Consider the following 22,470-nt stretch of genomic DNA (forward strand, 5'->3'; position numbering starts at 1 on the left):
CGTCGGCGCTTCGGGTATCCGCGGGGATCCCAAGGTGACGCAAAACGAGGCGTTTCCGTACTTTATGCTCGTCCGCCTTAATCCCTCGGCAACGCGATGCGAGAGAAGAGAGGCGCGACGCGGCCTTAAAGTGAAATAATAAATAAAATAATATATCCCGCGTCCCAGTGCCGACTCGCGGACGGGGCAATAATCTAGGAGAACGAATGTGCCAGACGACTTTTATGAAACGATCCGAAAGGGCCCTCCTCCGCCGCAGCCCTTTTACGCGCATGTGTAGCTGAAAAATAAAATTCTAACCCTTTCTCCTTCTCGAGAATCGAGGGAGAGATGTGCGGGAAAGATGATGGAGAGGGAGAAAGAAAGAGAGGGATGGAAGCGACAGGATAAAACATTAAATACGGCTGCTGAACACCAGGGGCCGACAATAAAATTGTCGTAAACCATTCGCTCGAATAATGCACCTGCTATAGACTGTTGTGTTGTATCACTGTTTCATCTAATGTCAATTGCAATTCGTCATACAGACGTGATTGCGACTATTGTAAGAGATATCGATCGTAATGCGTAAGCATTCGCGTATCAATTTATATGTGTTATGTCGAGTTTTGAGTCGTGTATTTCAAATAATAGTTAGTACACGTATTGTTTATACACCGAAAAAGATTTACTAAATCTTAATACATATTTCTTTGAATAGCACTAACAATAAGTAAATATTTCCTTAAAATAAATAAATATTTACTCAATGAAAAAAATTAAATTGATGATTTTTACATCAAATAAATGTGTTTACATTTAATAAACATTTACTTAGAACTATTTAAATAAATATTTATTAAAATTTAATAATTTTTTTCAGTGTATGATAAGGATGTATCTAAGCTATTCCAAAAATAGTACCAAATTGATGAAACTTCGGCAAACTCTTCCTTTATTATCTGTAATAGACTAAAAAAAATTTCAAGTAGATTAACTAAACTGTTAGAGAGTAATTATTATTTTAATAATGATGATTATAAAAATTTAATACTAGTACTGGTCAATTAATAACTTATTTTAAGTATTAAAAATATTATTAATAGTATTTTTAATACTGTGTGTGTGTGTGTGTGAAAATAAGTGATTAATTGGCCAGTATTAGTATTAAAGTTCTATAAGAGACGGGAAATGCAACTTTGTCGAATGTAATTAGTAATAAAAGTATTGAAGAAATAGTATCAAAAATTTAATTTGTTACATTCTTTTTATACATATAGATCCTAAATTACTGTTATAGTTACTGTTACAATTTCCATGAAAATAACTTATACACATTGTTCGATAAATATGTATACGTTTTTTCTTTTCTATACGGAAAAGAAAAAAGGGCGCATTAGTTCTGGAATGGAGATCTCGTTCCCGTTCTCTATCGCGGATAAAACGCAGTCGAGTCTCGTGGAAAATCTCGGGCTGTCCATAAAGTCGACCTCACCCTCGATGGCGTGTCGTTTCTGCATTGAAAGAATGATCGAGTGCCCCGCGCCGAAAGGGCGAACGCGAGCGAATGCGCCCGGCCGACCACCATCAACCGGTGGTGGCGTTTGAGTGTAACCGCGCGCAGCACTCGCTTATTCCAGTTTATTTTCAAGTAACCCTTCACATTGCGCTAATGTATTTCTTTTAAGCCGCCATTCACGCCGCCCGACATTTCAATCCGGTCCATTCAGCGTCCGCATCCGCCCGCCCGCCTTTCCGTGAAACACACGGCCGATCGATCTAACCAACACCGCGCGTCAATATTCACACGACTTAATCCATTCCGGCGAGTGACTCGTCATCTTTTTTTTTCCTTCCACCACTCCTCTCGCTGCCTTTCCCTCGCTCTCTTTTACATATTTCCCATGCGTAGTCATTTTGCGATACAGTCGCCGCTTTCTTCGTTGATTAACCGTTGATAACGTGGATTAATAGACAAAATAGCCCAGTTACGTGTTTTATATAGTAATTATTAAATAATTAAAATAATGTAGTAATAGTAGCTAATTTGAGTAAAGATAAGGTAATTAAAAGTAGATAATTAAATAATAACTAAAAATTTATTGATTGAAGATTTCATTTGTATGGTTATTCGAGGCAAGTAGAAATTTTACGGATGTGCCATTCCGAAATATTTGAAATAGTAAACGAGAGAGAGAATCGAGGGAAATAGAGAGAAAGACCATGGTACTTACGTAGGGAGAGAGGGTTTGATCGGACGATAAAAGTCATCGACGTTATAATAATCCAAACGTGTACGACACGCGGTGAAAAGGGGTTACACTGCATTCCTGTTCGTTTCGATGTCTATAACGCACCGACAAAGGGGTTCACCGATCGCGCGTGGGTTCGTTTCGACCCTATGGATCGCTAAATATTTCATTTCGCATCCCTCGAAACGTTTAATCTCGATTCAGGTATCGCGCGTATGTAGTTTTGCGCAATTCGTGCAGGTGACTACATAGATGAGTCTCGATTTGCTTTCACATTACATAAATCGAGAGCACATCAAGCTTATGTTGTGCTCAAGGTATCTTTACTGCAGAAGAAATAATACAGCAGATTATATATCGATTTCAACGTTTACGTTTATTTTACTGACAATTCAAATTAATTAAAATTTTTCTTCGTGTGAGAAAAAGAATGTATTCAATGTATACCGTAAAATAACTTTTATCGCGACGAGTAGATGACGAAGCGTAGATATAGAAACGTTGTATTTCTGACTCTGATCGGACATCGAGGAGTTTCATTATTCGGGGTTGCGGTAGCTCCATCTTTCTCATCCCACCGCCCCATCTTCGTTTACATTTATGATTTAATATGATCGTCCATTGTTACGTCCCCTCCGGCTATACCGTCTCCCTTTCTTCCCGTACAAATATCTCGCTTTCTATCCTCGTTACCTATGTAATTTGGACAGGCTTTATTGTTGCTTCTTGCCAAGAAGAATGTCTGCTGTTTCCCCCTTTTCGGTTTCATCTTTGCATTTCGTCTTCTTAACCCGTTATTTAGCATTATTCTCTTATTAGTATTTCTTACAATCGCGTGACGAGTTAAGTTTATCGTATATAATCGAAGATGCTCTTTCATACAAACATTATTCTTGTATAAAAGAAAAAAAAGATTTTCTGTAATAGTTTTAGAGTGCAAAACTGAATAACCTGTGTTAACCACAGTTAAAAGAACGTAAATTCCAGTTAAATCGGCCGGCACGCTGCGGAATGACAGTGGCGTAACAAAGGCGGTACAAAGGGACGGTCGTGCGCGGCATATTAAATTCGCACAGAATTCGACGAACTTTTCACCGGAGCATTATGGGTCGGCTATCTGGATGATGTAGCACCAAAGTTGGGAAGACTTTTCCGAGCCAAGCTCCTGCCTCCCTTTCTCTTACTCTTTCTCTTCCACTGGTCATATCTTTCCTCTTATCTCTCTCTTTCTCTTTCTCTCTCTTTTTCTCTCTTTCTCTCTATCATGCGCACGCTTTTCCTTGCTCCCCCTCTCTTTGGGCATAGCTTCCAGGGTAGCAATCTTTTATTATTAGCGCAGGCTTTACCAGACAATGAAACGAAAGGAACGGAATATGATATTGTAGTACAGAGGCCCGTCGGAAAGGGAAGCTATTGTCGGTCTCTTTGAATTTTAAAGTCAACGATCGATACGGCTCGGGGGATGCGCCTTTAGCCATGTAGCCATATAAACCGCTTCAGTCCGCCTCCTATTTCACCCCCCCCGTTCCACCCACCCATCGTATGCTCGTCCTTCGAGGTCCCTTCACTGCCACCGGCTTAGTCCTGCTTCTGTTTATTCGGGATCACCCGGTACGCGATGATTCCAAGCGAGAAACCATCTTCTGATTCACTGTACTTTTCGCATCGACGATACGAAAGAAGTGTGCCACTCTCTCATGTGCACGTTGTTCGTTTTTTTTTTTCGATTGCGAATCCGAAGGATAATGATAGTTTTCCTGCCACTTACGATAATCTGAGCGGAAGAAGTTTGCGCAACAAGTCGATGCAAATTGATGTAAATTAATAGTGAGATATCGATATCCTGATTAATGTAGAAAGTAAATCTTTGCTTGAGAAAGGAACTCAAATGCGCCAAGTGTCGATACTCAAATGGTATGGTAAACGTATCTACTCGTGCATGAGCGAATACCCTTCCCTCTCTGCGAGAACGGAGGTCGCAAGGCCGTCACCAAATTGTCGGCGGACTAATGATAAATTGCGCCCTCGGCCCTGCGGAAACACCCCACCCGTACGAGTACGGCGCACGGGGAATCAAATTGCAATTTGTTATTTGTAATTCCGAGTGTCGCTTAATATACTCTCGGCGCTCCCACCTTCCCTTCGCTCGCTCGGATGGCATGGAAGGGTTAGAAATTAAGCGTAGGTTGATGAGAAAGCGCGAAGGTGCGAGGCGAAAGGGTGCGAGTGTCATCTTGTTTGGTGCTAATAAACAGTGATTAAGCGCACGTTTCCGTTATTTTTATCGTACTACGTGTACTACGAGAGCTAAATGTCGAACCTGAAACTGTAAGTAGCACGATGCGTCGGAGCTTAGGTCGTTTACCTTCCAATTGTCTTTGCGACGATTTCAATCTTTCTGCCGTTATCTTTCCACTTTCTCTATCTCTCGAAGCGATTTCCATCGAAGAATTGACATAGGGAGGGAATCGTCGGTTGAGTAGGCAAATATTCGATTTTGTCTATTCAATTTTCCAGAAAAATGACGCGGCTGCCATCTCGGGATCCCCTCCGCCTTTTCAACCAAATATTATCGCTGGAACTCGAATACGCGACGAGAGCGGGGGTCACGAAGGAAAAGAATAAGTTCGATCAGTCAGAGGGTGGCGGTTACCGTTTCGGTTATGGCTTTCGGAAGCGTCGTCGAATCCTATTCTTGCGCAAACCCGATAAGAGCCCTTTTACGCGTATATTTTCGCACACGCGTCGTCTGCATCTACGTACGTCGTACGCATCCAGAGAGCAAAATAGGAATATCACGAACGGTTTACCTTACAGTGAAAAAAAATTTACTAAATCTTAATACATTTCTTTGAATATAGTACTAAGTAAACGTTTACTTATAAAAAATTAATCTTTACTCAATTAAAAAAGTGACAGTTAAATCAAATTAAAGGATTTCTGTATCAAATAAATAAAATATATTTAATATATTAATTAAGCATTAAAGATCTCTCTCTAGCTTCGATCGTTATGGCATTTTTAATTCTAGTATTGATTGTGTTCTCACATATGTTACGGTTAAAATAAGATTCTCCTTGTTTAAATATAATATATGTTTACATTTAATAAATATTCACCTAGAACTATTCAAACAAATATTTAGTATTGTAAAATTTAGTATTTTTTTCTGTGTATCATCTATATATCAATCCACGTCAGAAAATCTTTTTTGTTAAATTAAAAATATTCAAAAGAAAATTAATTCCTAAAAAAGGCATATATCAAGTGTACAAAAAAATCTTATATAAAATTTAAAATCTTCAAAACAAAATTAATATTGAATTGAAAGCGAAAAGTGGAATCAGTAATAAATGAGTGCAGGTTATAAAAAACTTGTCACGTGGCTACGAGCCGCTGAAAACTAAGGTTTTAGTAAAGATAAATGTTTTTTTTTTTTAAATAAAACATACTGTGTGCCTTCCAACAAGCGACACAAATGACACGTTGTGACACAATGGATCATTACATCCTTGTTGTTTACCAATGTTAAACAAAGATGACATGATCACTGTGTCGCTTGTTGGAAGGCACACATTGTGTTTCTTCTTAAATATGTTTTTAATGTCTCATATGCTTTAAACAGTACTACATTAAGAAAAAAAATCTTAATTTCAAAGAAATATTACTTTGCTTATATTCAAACAAATCATTACTTTGGATCAACGAAAATTTCTTTGAAATTAAGATTTTTTACTTTAAAAAACATACTTTAATTTCAAAGAAATTTTCATTGATTCAAAGTAATAATTTGTTTGAATACGAGCAAAGAAATATTTCTTTGAAATTAAGATTTTTTTTCTCAGTGTATAAAAAAACATATTTAAAACATATTGAAAACATCAACTAAATCATCAACTAAGCATGTTTTAAATTGGTGTTTTAAACATGTTTTTTAACAACTCTGCTGAAAACTGATCTCAGAAAAAGATACCCTTTTCAATATTCGAAAAAGGGCTCTCGATATATCATTAAGAGCACTTTTCCGTTCCATATGCCCGTCTTGCGTGAACAAAAAGGCCGTCTCGCGTCGCGCGTGCGATCATCCCTCGCGCCATGACTTTCGATTTTTTTCTCACGGTGTATTTTTCTTGAATATACTCTGCCGGATACGCAAGGGGGCAAGGTACGACGGGTTAGCTGGCGGCATCAGTGGCTGTGGCAAGGGGGTCGGTATCCGTGAGTTTATTTGCGTTTTGCCTGCCGGCTGAGCATCGAGGCGTTCAGGAAAGCCGGGGAGCGATCGAACGGCGAAGACTTATCGTCGTTGGAAACGTCGAACAGAGAATCGTGCGCCATGCTACGACAGTCCCCTCCGCGTGCCTGCATCTCGCCCCCGTTTTACCCCGAGCCTCGGGGCGACGATACGAAAAGGGGTAAATCGGAATGAAATTATTTATGTGCGCGCACGTGGTCGTGATACACTGTCTAATCGATAGCGCCAACAGTTTCGGCAATCTTCTCCTAAGAGAACTGACTTGCTCGTCGACAATATCGATTTTTATTTGCTGCAATTGGAATTCTTATCGTACTTTCTTTTTTATACAAATAATCGTCAGATATTGGATTATTTTCGAAATAATGGGATTATTATAGTCTGTCAGTTCAGCAAATGCTCCTTATTAGTTTCTTTGTATACTGAAAAAAAATGATATTATAATTAAAATAATATTGCCAACAGCATTATTTTAATTAAAAATAATTTTGTTAATTTATATATAATAATGTTATTAATGAAACTAATACGTCATGCTTTTGTTTTAATAAAATTTTATTTGTTTCATTAATGGTGTTTTACTAAATTGACAAAATTATTTTCAATTAAAATAATGCTGTTGATATAACAGCTTTTTGTCAGTGTATATTGAAATGATGTAGCTTTGATGTTACTTTGTACGACATAAATCTGAATAGTTGATGAGACTCACGAGGATATACAATCCTTCGAACATACAGTACTTATCGAAGGGTATCGAAAATTTTTTTTCTGTGTTACGAAACGGATTCTTCCTTCCCGTTACTCTCACATGAAAGTGGCACGAAAGCAGCAGCGGGTTAGGGCACGTAAAAAAGTCCACGAGGGACTGAAATTGGGGTAAAAACACCCCGGCGATTCGGCGCGGCGTGAAACCCCCGCAGATTGACTTCATCCGAAACCGCGATAAGCCCCATCATGCTCTATCTTCCTTTCTTTCTGCCCCCTTTCACCCTCGCCGACCTCTATCTATGTGTATCTTTTTTTTTCTATCGTAAAGAAGAGAAATCCCGCAACGACCATCGATAGTCCTTAATCGGGCGATCCACGGAGCATCCGCTTTCCCATTGCTGGAAAGTGATTTTTATTTTCCACTGATTCTAATTTATATCGGCTTTTATGGGCAACGTTGACAGAACGAAAACGCGTCGCGACGCATACGTATCCAAGATTGCAGTACGTATGCACGCGTGCGTGCGTGCGTACGTCCGTAGTCGCGTTCAGACCGAGGGGTTGACTCGTTGTTATCTCTCCGTTACGCGTTGGCAGGCATATGCCCCCGATGCTTTCCGATGGGGTGGTGCGGGGGCAGGGTGCGTAGGTCATAATTTTCAGATTTATGTACAAATGTTTCTCTCGTGCGGACCGGGTGCGGAGCGTGCGTTTCTCTCATGGGGAAGATGCCTATCGTAAAGTTTCGCGGAGAATTGAAAAATGCTCTCGAGGCTTTTTCGCGCGGGCGATGATGGAACGCGGGGTGGATCAGCCACGGTAAGAAAGCCGCCCTTTCCCATCCGTGAAACGAAAGGACGGTAAGAGATAGAAGCAGAGAGAAGGAGAGAAAAGACACAGCGGTCGCGGAACATGACTGCGTCTTTTTCTAATATGCCTTAAATAATATGAGTAGAGAAACGAATGAATCGGGTAACGAATCGTAGTTTTGCGATCGGCGTTCTCTCATTTCCACTAGTGTTTTACGAGGGACCGTAAAAGCGGCGAGTATAAAAAGCGGTTCGTTAAAATACAAATTGGCTGTGTTACGCGTTGCTTAAGCTACTTGGTACATACAGATGGCACGGATACACGCACACACGTACACGTACATAGCGACAACAACGAGGTACATTCCTCGAGAATCGGGCGGGTCCGTTTCATAATTCAGACCCTTTCTAGGCACCCCTACTTCGCATACCCCCGAACGTCATTTCTGATGTATGACGCATAGTACCGGTGCACTCAAAGTGCTATCTGTTAACGAGCTTCTCTACTCGGGGCTTGTCTTACGCATTACACTTTATTACGGAAACCTAATATCTTCTCCACTGACGCTATCGCTCTGTCCAGTCGTTTGTACAGTACATTAAATATTAACAAGAGATAGTGTTACGTAAGAATATTATTCGGTTATTCTGATTACTCTCACATCTCGTCTCTCTCTCTCTCTCTCTCTCTCTCTCTCTCTCTCTCTCGTCTCTTATATATAATTCTAACTAAACCTAACCTTTCAAAAATATAATTTATTAATTTTTAATGGAACAAATTGTTTGACGAGCTACGTAATACTTTTGTACTTTTAAAATTTTTATATTTTTCAAAAATCTGTTAATTTATGTTCATGCGCGTAATACATTCTAAATCACAAGGTATGTGCGCCATGCGCGTGTGCACACACATATCTCTGATCGATCTCTTCAACAGAAGGTTGATTATAGATTTTCGAGTACACGCCAGTCGTTTTGTCGAGGCGCACAACATTAGCCGGGCTCCTTATCTCGCATGTAGGAGCACATGTAAACGATCGGTCCGGCCGCTGCGTGCGTACACGCGAGGACGAGTGGAACCGCAAGCGAAACGGCGCGGAGCTTGCGTGGGTCGTGTTTAACGAAAAAGATAGCATCGTCTCGGTCTCTCTCCGCCTTACATTCCGTCCTGCTATTTCCACTCTAACTGCCGTTCCGACGCTTACGAGTACTCTCCGGATTCTCGGTGGACTGATGACAGAAAGATCGTTCTCGCGTCATCTGCTCGCTTTTCGAAACTTATCACTTTCCACAGGAAAAAAAAGATTTGTTAAAACAACTAAAAACTTCACTGATTCAGCAAATCTGCAGCAGTAATACACGACAGCTAGCTTTCTATGTTAAAGTAGCAAAGTTGTACAACTGAATAAAATTAGCGATTATAGGTAATCATATTTCTTGTAATAGTACAGTAAATTTGTTAATACAGCAAAAATAACTTTCTATGAAAATCAATCCAAAACATATTGACGAATTTTTGTTACTGTAATGAAGAAAATTTATTGCATTAACAATTTTTATTACAGCAAAGAATTAACTGAATTAGCATACTGATAATTACTTACAGACATAATTTCTTTGTGGAATCATTAAATCTTCTTATATTTAGTTATAAATGTTGAATTGACGTAGCAAGCTATAGTTTTGCTGAATCATGCAATCTATTTTTTTTTGTATACATTAACGCTCTTGTCTGCCCGTCGTCAACGTATCATCGTGATATGTTGTTAATTAACGTCAATGGTATATTTTATCCGTTTACATTTTGCGTATCTAAACGAAATGAATGAATATTCAGCATACCTATATTCTTGCGAGAGACTATTGTGACCGTTCATGTTAAGTCCTCCCGGCAGGATCGTCCTCCACGAAATGAATTAACAAGGTTTCTATATCCCGGTCGAAATCCGAGGCGAAACGACCGGGCCGTCGAAACGATCCAGGAGTCGTTTGACTAAACAGTCGGTTATCTCGTCGCTTAATCAGCATTGTCTCCTTAGCACCCCCGGAACGCGTAGGTTGGTATCCCGAGCATAGAGAAAACACGGCCATGCGACATTGAAGACGGTGTGCGTGCCCCCGAGGAAACAATTTAGCTCAATCAACATTTCTAGGCGAATCTTGGGCGTCGTCTAATTAAACCGCTGTCCCGCGCGAGGATAAAGTCGGAGGTTATCGCCGTCGTCGTATCTGATCCCCTCGGCCGGGCTTAATCCAACTGCGTTTCCACTTCGAGCCCGAGCCCGAAGTCGCGCGGGGATATGCACGTATATCGCGGGTGTCGCTCGCATGGATGTGAACGTGTCCTTTTACATATATACGTATACACAAAACGGATAGAGGAACTCGGGGAGAGTCTCATTTCCTGTCCGCGGGGGTTCCGCAAGGGATACATAATTAGCCTGGTTCGTTGGAACGAAAGGAAGGGCTATCACCGCTCCCACTCCCGATCTTCTGCTCCTTTTCCTTTCATGGGAAGATGCTGTGCGTATCGATTTCTCAAAATAATGCCGACTGCTATTGTCAGAATTATATTCAGCTATACGTGGTTTTGTACATCATGAATCAAAGTTGTTGTCGCGATTCCGACCACTCGCTCATTATTATTTTGCACCGTTTCGAATGTCAATTTTAGAGGATCGTGGAAGATCGAGAATGGATCCTCGCAATGTTATGAGAGCAGGGCGATTTTCGCCGTAGAAACCATCTGAATTGTGTGCAGACGTCAAAGTCAATCGCGAGACACGCGTTGGTAAATTAATCTCAATCGTCGGCAAGTCTCGTGTCATTTATCATGACTCGTTACGAGTGGAAAGGCGCGAGGGCGAATACACGCGGATTGATATGAAGTTAGCTACGGTAGCCTGTGTACGATTGCGTCGTGACCGCTGCTTGGATCTATCAGTCAAAACGACGAGGGTCTGAAGAAGTGAGAACTAATTTAAAAAATACAGAGGGGCACTTGGAATGAGTGACGTAAAAAAAAAATGTATCAAATGTCGCGCATCATTTTTTTAAATCTTAATATTATAAAAATGTTTTCGATTGTGCGTTTCTACTATCACGTAGCGTTAGTTTTTATACATTCTTGAAAATATAGTACAGTGCAGTACGTCAGTTACTTGATACTATATCCGGCATGAAAATGCCGATATGATGTTTATGGATTTTGCGATAGCGCTGCTCTTGTTGCCGAATACCGGCGATTATTTTCCGATAGACAAATTCCGAAGCGGGAAGTGTTTATTAGAGATACATTCAGCGTTTATTCAATACCGCTGGCATACTACACGAATATCGTACAGATGCTATTGTTGAGGATCGGACGCGTGTTTACGAAAAATTTTTTTCTTGTTTTAGGTCAAGGAATCCGCTTAAACTTTTCGCGGCGAATACGTGATGGTTGTTTATAAACGAAAAAAGAGATAACTATTAATCACTTGTGATATAAATTTAAATTTACACGATTATACTGTACTTTTGAAACGTAGCAGCAATTTTCTATGAGATTTAATTTCGAAATAAAAGCGAAGAAAATCAGAAATTAATGTCAGAGGGTCAAACGTCTTACTTCAGCTACCCTATTGATGTTTGTGGAATGTCAGGCATTCGCTGATTGAAATCGAAAAGGAAAGGGCTTTCCACGGGTTGCGCATGGTTTGATAAATGTTGTCCGTCTCTCGCGATATGCCGGATAATATCTGTAAGGATCTGACGGAGAACATAGAGGATAGGACGCCAGGCCCTTTTTGCCGGCGACGGCATCGTTTGTAATTCGAGTCCATCGCTCTGCGATTCGCCCTTCGCGCGAAGGAACCGGAGTTTCGACGCTTGTATCACGTCAACGGGGAATCTCTCGGAGTAATTTATGATCTCGCCGCATTTCCGAATTAAGTCTCCCATTTTTTTCCTCTTTGCCCCTACGTTTGTTTGAATTAGATCGCGTTCCCGCTAAATTGACGCGCATCGCGAATTCGAAGTTCTTTCTCTGACTGATAATTGAATAATTTAACAGGATTCAGGCTTCGATATCGTTTGTTCGGTTGTTGTTTGTACGATTATTGACACAACACCTCAGAAAACACTGTATTACAATTGTAATGGGAAGAAGTCCTTTTAAGATCGCATTGCGTTTGCAACGAGGACACTCGTTACGAGAGTCGCGGAACCCCTTTCGCCTCGAATGTCACGGTCCTAAGGGTGGAATTTTCACTCAGAAACTCGCGTACTCTAGATCATGTTACGACCCTCCTCGCAGATCCAAGTCGTTTATTATTTCGACTTGGTCGAAATATCTACGAGGAAACGACCCTCGAGATACATGCGCGCGCGGAGAAAACGCTTTGCCTTCCTACGAAATTAATTTTGTGTACAGAATTTACAAACGAAATCTCACATCAAGTACCAGCTGGTGTATTTTTTTAACCCAGCTAACTAATTCTGATACTATGAATTATTTCAACGTACCTCCTGAGAATTTATCGTATGCAAAGTAGACTGAAATTTTTTGACGGTGATTAAAATTTTCATTTCAATCAACGTCCCTAAAATATTTTCGTCTCGTTTGCCTGGTAGTTTTGAATGTAATAGTGTGTCGATCGGTATTACGACGTTCGGGCTTCCCGTTACTCGATAACGGGATAAACGCGCGAATAATTGGGGATTCGCGATTTAGGGTAAAAAAAAATGTTTACACGCCGCGACATGCGACGACGCGTCGTGATAAAAATTCATTGGCGTATGTGAATGCTGGAACGCCGATGGCACGTGCATCGTTTATTAAAAAAGCTGTTGGACGGCCGCCCCGGATCGAAGAGCGCGGGGACATACCTTCGCCATTTTACAGAGGCCCTTTGTCGTGCCGAAATTACAATTGCTATCGTCATTATCGGATGCGTTATGCGCACGATGCGTTTGGTGGACGTGGAAATCCCTCCCCATTGTTTGTCGCGCGTCCCGTTTTGATCGAAAACGTCAAAGCGGCCGAGGGAGGGGAAGAGGATGCATTATTGGATATAACACGTTCCACGTGCTAGATCCGCGAAACAGCGAGTAATTTCCGTTATAAGGATCCGCGAGTGCGATCCGATTTCGCAAAATGATCTAGAATCCTTCAGTGGTCCTGCTCTCTCAGCCTTCGGAAACCTCGCCGCCTCTTAATGAACTCCCGCTGTTCGTGGCGGCCGTTTCTGAACGGTCGGATAGAGAATCCCCGCGGAGTCCATCATTACCGACTCAAAATTAAAGCTAAAGATACAGAAGGGCGCGCGCTTTCATTTTCGGCATAGCTTATTAGTTTCGCGGCGCGCAAAGCGTAGGCGAGTCCGGGGATACGATTCGCAGTAGTCTGGCGATTATTTATCAACGAATTAATAATTGCGACGAAGCACAACCGAATTTAATATAAACGTTCAGCTACACCCCCCTCTCTAACTAACGAGACTGTAATTTCGACTGGTGGATGCGGCGCCTCGTTATTCCTCGTCGAGAAAACGGTTCTTCCCCGCGTACCAGACAACCCGCGTTCGGCTGAGGTAGGGCCACGATCACTAATTATTCGCGTATCGTCGAGATCCGTGAGCGTAGGAACCGTATTACGCGCGCATAATGAAACCCGTATTAACGTATTCGCGCACGCGGATACGTATGGCGCGGATGGCGCGGCGCCGTAACCGTAGCCGTGTAGACACGGAGAGCACCGCGACGTCGAACGTAATATTCGACTAATTACAAATTTAATAACCTCGGTTCGTTGCCGGTTATTGCGAGGCCGCGACGTCTAAATGAATCGACTCTACGCTCTCGCACGTTCCGTCTTTCTCCCCATTCGCTCCTTTGCCTTTTTCCTGACGTTTCCCCCATTTGCCATTTTGCTTCTGCAGATTATCGACGAGTTCGTCGTGGGAAGAGAGTTGGATACGAACCGCGCGAAAAGAACAGGACTAAGTCGGTTGCCTCTGTGTCTTAATGGACTCGTATTACCAATTAAAATTTAACCATCATGGAAATTAATTCATTACACCATTCGAACGTTTAATGGCGATATTTTATCGAGCTGTTATTATGCTCAATGGAACTCTCTCTATTCTTTTCTCCCTTTTCCGTCACTTTTATATTACAGTTAGATTTTTGTAATATCCATGCTGGCCATTTCGATCACAAGGGTGAAATACTCTTTTTCTCGACTCTTCCTAGTTGGGGAATCTTTACATTTTGCGGCCTGCGAGGTGCGCACATAAAGGCTCTCTCCGTTTCCCTTAACACTGCCGTAACTTATCGCTCGTAGACACAGTATTTCTCTCCGGCTCTTTGAAAGCATTTTCTCATTAAAAAATTAAGGATAGGGAGGGGGCCGGAGGCAAGCGGGGGGCGAAAAGGAGCGAAGCGGTTGCAGACGAGCGGGAGCGATGGAAGGTGAGGGGGACCGAGTTCGCGGTGCAGAAACGAAGTGTGGGTCTGAGACAGGAGGGTTTTGTGGCGGCAAGCAGGGAAACCGGGGGTAGACGGAGGGGTTGGTAAGTGCTCTGCGGCTCCCAGATGCGCCCAATATTATGTTTAATGATATTAACTTCTTACTTAATGGTCCGCGGTTCGATTCGAGGTGCGAAAGAGTCGCCCGTTCCCCCTCTTCCGAACCGCAGCTCCGAACCGAAGCCGGAAAAAATATACCTCGGGGAATAATTTGGCGAGTCGAGTACGAAAAGAATGAAAAAAATGAGAGGGCAAGAGGTACGTGAGAAAGAGAAAGAGAGAAAAGGGAAGGAGACTGAAAATGAGAGAAGAGAAATGGATACAGCGGTGAAAGAACCTAATCACTTGGAGAACACATCCATTTGCCTTTCTCCCTTTTCCTCCTCACTTCTCTCTCTTCTTGTAAAATAAATCCGCGACTACGTGGATGACCTCCGCCATAAACTTCACGATAAAAGCCGCGACATCGACTGGCACGTTCCCCTTTTTCTGCGGCACTGCTGCCGAGGGTCGCTCTTGCCCTTAACTCTTTACGCGCGATTAAAGAATCTGTCCCTTGGCCAAAGTGCTTGTACTACGAAACTTTTGTCACTCGAAAATTATTTTCTCTTTGCTGCGAGATAATATTATCTCGAAGAAGCAACCTCATTAATTAGATTGCTTCTTCGCGACAATGTTAATTACTTTTAATTGTTCTATTAACCGCGATCTGTGAGGAATCGGCCAACAAGGATCAATTATGCCTTTCGTAGTTGGAGGAACAACGTTAAAGTAATTTTGTTCGAAGCTTTTATCTTACTTGTCTGCCCGATTTTGCAATCCTCGCTCGTTTCTTAATGCACACCGCAACATCGAGACAGAAATCTTAATGATTCTGGATAAGCCAAGATGGAATCCAGGGACAAGAATGTCAAACAATATAAAGCTAAGATTAAAAGTTTCTTGTAGCTCGGGAACGAAAAACCACGGCGCCGCATTAACGACCTCGTAAACTGGATGCCCGAGGAAATCGAAATAAAATATAAAAGAGGAGCACTCATCGCTTTCGGGAATTCGTTTTTCACTCGTCGTGGATTTTCTGCTCCGAAAATATTTTTGAATAAATTTGATTAATTTATCATTGGCGACATAAGCTGTGATTCTTCTATACGTGACGTCATCATGATAGGTTAAATAAATGCGAGATGTGTGTCGCGGCGGACAAGGCGATTAAGGACGATAATGCGCGGTGTACAGCGATACGACGAGGACCGTCACGATGTGAGACCGGTACTTATCTTCCTACGCGGATCCCTTGCCCAGCGACTAGAATAATTATTTAATTAATACCCTACGTAGTGGCGGAGTCCACCTCCGCGCTCGGTCGATTTAAATCCCTCAGATTAATACGAAACCTTTCTTTTCTCTCTTCTTCTTTGTTACAGGCTCCGAGAGGAGAGGGGCGACGCCGAGAGAGCGCTGGCTTTGGACCACAAACCCAGGGACCTCAGCTCGCACAATGGTAAGATCACACAAATAAATGAATGCATATATGTTCGTATATTTTAAGTTTAATCACATATATATTATAATTTAAAAAAAATTGAAGATTCAAAGATTAAAAATTATTAAAGACTGGCATTATTCGTCATTGGCTACGTTTACACTGTGCATTTAGGCCGCGGTCTATACAATAGATGTCCTTGTTTATTCTGTAGGTTAAATAAAGACACCTATCATGTAGGTCGTGGACTAAGCGTACGGTGTAAACGTAGCCATTTGCTGTCGAATATTAATTTAACTTAATCAGTTAGCTTAACTAATTATGACTTGCAATCAATATATGATATTTCTCACTAATATATTATCTCACTAATATATTCTCACTAATATAAATATCGATTTACAGTTAATCGTATCAATAAATCAAAATTTTTTAAAAATTCGATATGTAATATCTAGAAAGTTTCTGTTCTGAAAGGATGCTGTGAGTTATACCGTGTTACAAGGCATTACAGTTTCTAACGCTATTTCTCGTATTCCTACCTGCCTATTGTAGCGCCTGTCATGGATTAAATATGTAACGCGAGATCCTTAATCGTCAGAGTTCCTCCATGGAACATGGTCGATCGATGCGGACTCGAAGTCAAGCGGCGCAGAAAGATTTTTGACCGCGACACGGCGCAGCGCGGCGGTCCGAGAATCTAAGCGTATTTGTCGTTTTCTGTATTTCTACCTTTTCGTTCTTCCCTTCTGACCCGTGTGTGTCCACAAAGCAGTCGAACGACGAGCGTTCCGGGCATTTTCAGGATCTCGGAGATTAAGTCCGATATCGGGTTACGGCCTGGTCGCGGGTCCCTACATCTCCTTCTGATTCTCTATAATATTATAATCCGTCTGATGGAACTCTTTATTTTCCGCGACGGGCCCACACCTTCGTTCCGGAACACATTTCGATTTCTATCTACGTTTCGTATTTTTCGACCTATCAAATAATGTTACACGCAAAAATTAATCGTATTTGCATATATCAGTGCAATTAGATTTATGAGATCAAAGTCACATTTCACGCAAGAGAGACTCTCGATTGCTATATGGATTTCGACTGAGACTCACAGCCTTCAACGGCGGCCGGCGCATGGAAGTCAATTTAACGTAAAAGATGTACGATTCATTAGATCGCGTCGGGGAAGAGCCGAGAAAACCGCGACCCTTCTCTTTCAATGGCCAACGAGATACACGGTGCTCTGAACGTGTGTGAACGGCCGAGGCGCGTTGGTCTCACTATACGTACGAGTATCCGTTCCGAGTACTCGTGAGATCACGAGTGGTCCGAAGCAATGCGTCAGCCGACGACCGTTGCCCAAACAGTATCTATCTATGTCAGGATTAAAATACTAGGATATCAAATACGCGCGCGAGCGCGCTCAGACGGCCGAAGCCGAAGGAAAAAGGGATGCGGAAAGAGAAAGAGGTGGTCGCATCGGGGTAGGTGGGCGATCGGGGGAGATTCGGGGTGTGGATAGTCCGCTTGTTCTCGTCTAAACGGGGGATGCGCGGTGGTAAATAAAATCCATCAACTTGTCAGTTTGGTCGATGGACGCGCTTCTCGTTCTTCGTAACCGAACGTTCTCTGGAAAAGATTGACGCCGCTTTCCAACGGAACGTTATCGTACCGAGTGGATACATTGTGATGTCAATTCGACTCTGATATACATCATGCACATATTGGATAGATATACTTTTACATATTTGATAGGATACGAATTGCATCTTTAATTGATTTTGTCGCAATGTCTGTGTGTTTTCAGGCTCCTCCAACGGTCACAGCCCGGTTCTAAATCTCTCAAAAACGGCGGGAAGCGGAAGCGTGGGCGAGCAGTCCGGAAGTGAGGCAGGTGCGTCGCACCGTTCTCAAGACGACGAGGAGGAGGACGATAATCTGTCGGAGGACCTCGAGGACGACAATGAAAAGGATGAAGGTATGTTTTTCAGATGTGCGAGGCAATTGAACCGCAAGCGACAGGATCTGTGTTGTCTGCCATTTATATCTCTGATAAAGCGATCGGCTTGAAAGAGATCGTTCCCCTGGTAATCAATTAAAACCGAGCGATAAAATGCGTTTCTTTCGCTTTTGACGAATGTCAAAAGGACGATTTCGATTTCAAGGAGAGAGAGAGAGAGATGAAGAGAAAGGATACGTGCTCGTGAAATAATTATATCGATTTTGCCGGACACGCCGCGTTTAAAGACGAGTTCTTCTAGACGACTGGCGGGTCAGGGCCTCTCATCCATCATCTCTACCGAGAGAGCGCGAGGGACGCTTCGGGATTCATCTTCCATCGCGCTCTGAGAAACGCGCAGCGGTTGCCAAGTCGCATGTAGATCCAAACGTTTTTAATTGCCTCGAGTTTAGCGAAAAAAATTATTTCATAAAAATACTAAATGTAATTATTGCTTTTTTCAATTGATTTTTTGAGCATTTATTGAGCATTTGTGTGCTTTGTGACATCGGATAGTCTTATTTTCTTATTGGCAAATATCTCCAAAACGCGTGGCATCTACGTGAGAAGCGTCACTGTCGGGACAAAGCGATCATTAGACTTGTATCTTCAGTATTTAGTTTCATTTTTCTAATGAAAGATGGATCGAGAGATCGAATCTTCTGTCTGAGCTTTGCATCGCTATCCTTCCCTGCCTTGTTCCGGCGCTCCGGATTCACCGAAGCGTCATAATCGTTTTGATTTCTAATCTACTCGACCATTGTCACGCCGGCATGTTAATTGGCCGGCCCAATTAATGGCCCGAGGGCCGCTCATAAAGTCGCGTAACCACGTGGGATCGATTCCACATCACGAATGCGCTTCCAACGAAAAAAAAGATGCACTTGATCATCTCGCGTTGTCTTAATTAATTTCGTTTCTTTCGGATCGCAATTTAATGCGAGGCCGAGTCGTTAGAAGAAAGCGTGCCTTGCGCGGTCACGAGTGATTTACGGGCGAATCGAGACATTTTGTATTCTCGATGGGGGCGACGATACTGGTAAGAATTCATGGAAATTATAAAATTATTCGTCATTCGGCCTTCGCGCTGCTAGAGGCTGGCTGGAAAATGTTGGGGACTGCCGCGCGCTCGCAAAATTAGGGGATCCCGCATGTCCCCCCGAATTAGTGGGCCTGTAAATTCCACGAAATACGCGAGTTAGACGTATAAATTCCGGGCGCGGGCCGTGTACGACGAGAAGAGGGGGGGGGGGAGGGAGGGGAATCAAATCCGTGTCTCGCAGCGTGTCGTACGCAATACATGGGTACATTCTACCTACGATGCTCGCGGGTGATCGAAGTAGAACCACGTCGAACGCCCGTGGGAGTGTACACGCTTGTGGAATGCAGTTCTGATTTAATGAGACGCGCCACTATCTCTCGCTCTCTTTCTTGGAATCGGATTCACCGCGATTCGTCGTCGATTTTGCATCTGACAATCCTCACTGAATTTTTCTCAGTCATTTTTGATCCGATTATCATATTTATTTGTTATCTTTATTTGTTATCTTTATCATATTTGGGGGGATTATTAATATTTTCAGATTTGATTGCGTTGAAAGTCCGACAACCATATCGGCACGCAATTATCATTTCTGAAATTAATTCATTTAAATGAATTTACAATAGTTCAACATCTTAACGTTCTGACCGTTATGGCGCTTCTTAATTTAATATTATTATGTTTAACATTAGCGGTCTTTCAATCTTATTATTGTTTATCATATTTATTTGTTATCATATATATTTGTTATCTTCCTTATCGGGAGATAACGTTTCTTTTTTAAAATCTTAAATAAAAGCTGTAGATACAAAACATACACTATTAATGCAATAATGTATGTTTCGTATGTTAATTGAATACACTATGCGACCTCAATCTTTTATTCAATTTGAAAATTTATGTTAACCTATCCAAATTATTCAACTTTACTCTACATTGGCTGTAAGTGCATGTATTGCATAATTTTCTTACCGTGTTTCTGATTGTGAACATTCTTCTCACGTTCTTGTCAAGAGATTCTAAAGGCGAAGGTCGAACTCATGCGCTTTCGCGGTGAAAAGATTCCGAGAGGATGGCGACTCTTGTCCTGATAATTGTAATGGGTAGAAAGATATAGTCGCACGGAATAATGCTGAAAAGAAAAAAGAGAAAGGATCGTGCGTGATTTTAGGAGAGCGAGGGATCGAAAGGAAAGGAGAGGCGACGCGCTTTCCTATCAAAAGGTGCCGGCACCAAAGGTGCGCTGAGCGTTAAATCGGCCAATGGCAATAAGTAACCGATTGCCGAGTGGCGTTGTAGGTGCGCGCAGATAATTAAAAGACGATACAATAAACTACATATCGTTGGCCGTAAAGCAGCCGGGCTGCTAAAACCCACGGTGTGGGCCGGTACGAGCGATCACTTAAGCCTGGAACCCACGCAGACATCTTGTCTCACCGCCACTCTCCGGGACCCTGCAGCAATAACCATAAGGCATCCTTTATTCCGACGATCCCGCTGGATCTCTTTTGCTGATCTTAGAGAACGATGACCACGGACCCTTCCATAATGCGACAGAATATCAGACGTGTGTCAATGCGTTTCGAGTAGAACGTGTTTCCAAGAAGTGTCTCGAGCGTTCAGTCCAGGGTGGTCCAGTTTGATTTGCCTTTCTGGTCAAAATCGGATAATATAATATTGATGATTCAATGTTTCAAGTTTGGAATTGATTTAATCGAAAATTTTTTGTGACATTTTTTTGAAAGATACATAATATTAATTAGGAATGTTCTAATTTCACATGGACAATCGTATTAGCGTCATATAAATTATATTGCTAGTCATCAATAATGATACTTCATTTCTCCCCCCTTCCCCTCTGTATTTCACAGCGCGATGATAAATAGCCAGTCGGTCAAGACGCGACTAATCGTCTGAGGAACGCTGTGTAGCGTTTAATCTCTGAATTTAATTCGCCCACGTTGACATTAAATCAAAAAGTGGCGAAGGGTAACAAGTAGTCGTCGCGAGATTACGACTTTGAGACACGCACGCTGTATAAGTCTTGGGGCTCGCCCCTCGTACTTCGAACGTTGTCCGACGTTCGTTGCATCGAATTTATCATTGACGTTTTGCTCCCGACGTGGCGTTCTCGCCGAGGAGAAATCTCCACGCGAAATGAGCTCCGTGCGTTTACAGAATAGACGGCGTTTATTTATTGTCAGATAGAGATACTTTTTTTTCTGCCCGTTTTATCGTCTCGAAGATATTCAGAAGGAAATAATATGAAAATTTTGCTTTCAGATTTGTCGGACGTGCCGGAAAACCTGCCATTGCCAGCACCGGGCTCGGAAAGTCCGCCTCAAGCCCTGAACTACTCGCAGATAGCCTCGGCGGCGGTCGCCGTGTCTCAGAGCGCCCAAGACCCCTCGGTCTCGAGTACGGAGACCCTGCTGAGGAATATCCAGGGCCTGCTCAAGGTCGCGGCTGACAACGCGAGGCAGCAGGAGAGGCAAATCAACTACGAGAAAGGTCAGTGGCAGGGCTTTCTTAAGACACTTGAGGGCGCTCTCCACAATTTCATTATCTTCCAGCTCTCCCAGAACCACATTAAGAGGCATTAGTCCCTGTCCCGTCGACGAGACTCGCTACTCCTCCCCTCGTACCCCTCTCTCCCGCTCTTTATCCAGCCTCATCTACCGCGTCGCTTCCCTCTCACGCTTCAACCTTTGCGCTTGACTTGCTTGTACCGCGTTAAGACCATGGATACGTGAAATGAGAATGATAATAGTCGGGGAGAGCTGGACATCCGAAAGTGAAGACCTGTAGCGTAAAGACGCGATGTACCGTGCACAAATAATATACATGAATCTCGCTTTTTATCTTAATATTAACTTTTAACGAACATCTTGATACTATTTATTGATGCTTTTCTTTGCGCAAAGTGTTTTAATATCCACGCGATGAATTGCAGGATATTCGTAACGCATTATTACTGCAAAATTTTCTTAAATCGATATATTGAGCACAGCTTCACGCCGCGTCTCGAGAATGATTCACGTAAATATTTTGCGCAAGAAGCAGCTTGAAACTCCCCAATGAGATATTGCTGGCAAAAACGTCGTCTTTGGCGTGTTAAGATTAAATTTAAGTGTCGCCGTTGCCGTAGATAGAGTTTGTACCGTAGATTGGTTACGATGAATGTAGGCAAGACCCATTAAGAACGAGTCGGCGCGGCGCGAGATGACGTGCAGCATACGACTTCTTTCTCATTAACGCGTGTGATAAATCGGTCGGCGTTATTATTAAATATGTTCGTCGCGAGATCTCGAAACGCCAGATGAGAAGAAAAAAGGAAGAAAGAGGTCGGCGCACGGAATCGTTTCTCACGATGTCGAGGTTGCGTTACGATTGAGGCAAACTTAACTTAACGACGTAACATTTCGATGTA

At 42.4% G+C, this 22,470-nt stretch overlaps 1 protein-coding gene across 4 annotated transcripts in view; it reads left to right on the forward strand.

Annotated features, from left to right (window-relative positions):
• Window positions 1–22,470, forward strand: part of dac (dachshund family transcription factor) — a 197,775-nt gene that overhangs the window by 109,558 nt on the left and 65,747 nt on the right. For all 4 annotated transcript variants that reach the window (XM_018444330.1, XM_018444331.1, XM_018444329.1 and 1 more), the window contains 3 exons: window positions 15,941–16,017; window positions 17,807–17,977; window positions 21,324–21,551. In XM_018444330.1, the coding sequence (XP_018299832.1) occupies window positions 15,941–16,017; window positions 17,807–17,977; window positions 21,324–21,551 (476 nt within the window). The remainder of the gene's footprint in view (window positions 1–15,940; window positions 16,018–17,806; window positions 17,978–21,323; window positions 21,552–22,470) is intronic.

Source organism: Mycetomoellerius zeteki, unplaced genomic scaffold, assembly GCF_001594055.1.
Source record: "Mycetomoellerius zeteki isolate Tzet28-1 unplaced genomic scaffold, Tzet1.0 scaffold149, whole genome shotgun sequence".
Classification (NCBI taxonomy): domain Eukaryota; kingdom Metazoa; phylum Arthropoda; class Insecta; order Hymenoptera; family Formicidae; genus Mycetomoellerius; species Mycetomoellerius zeteki.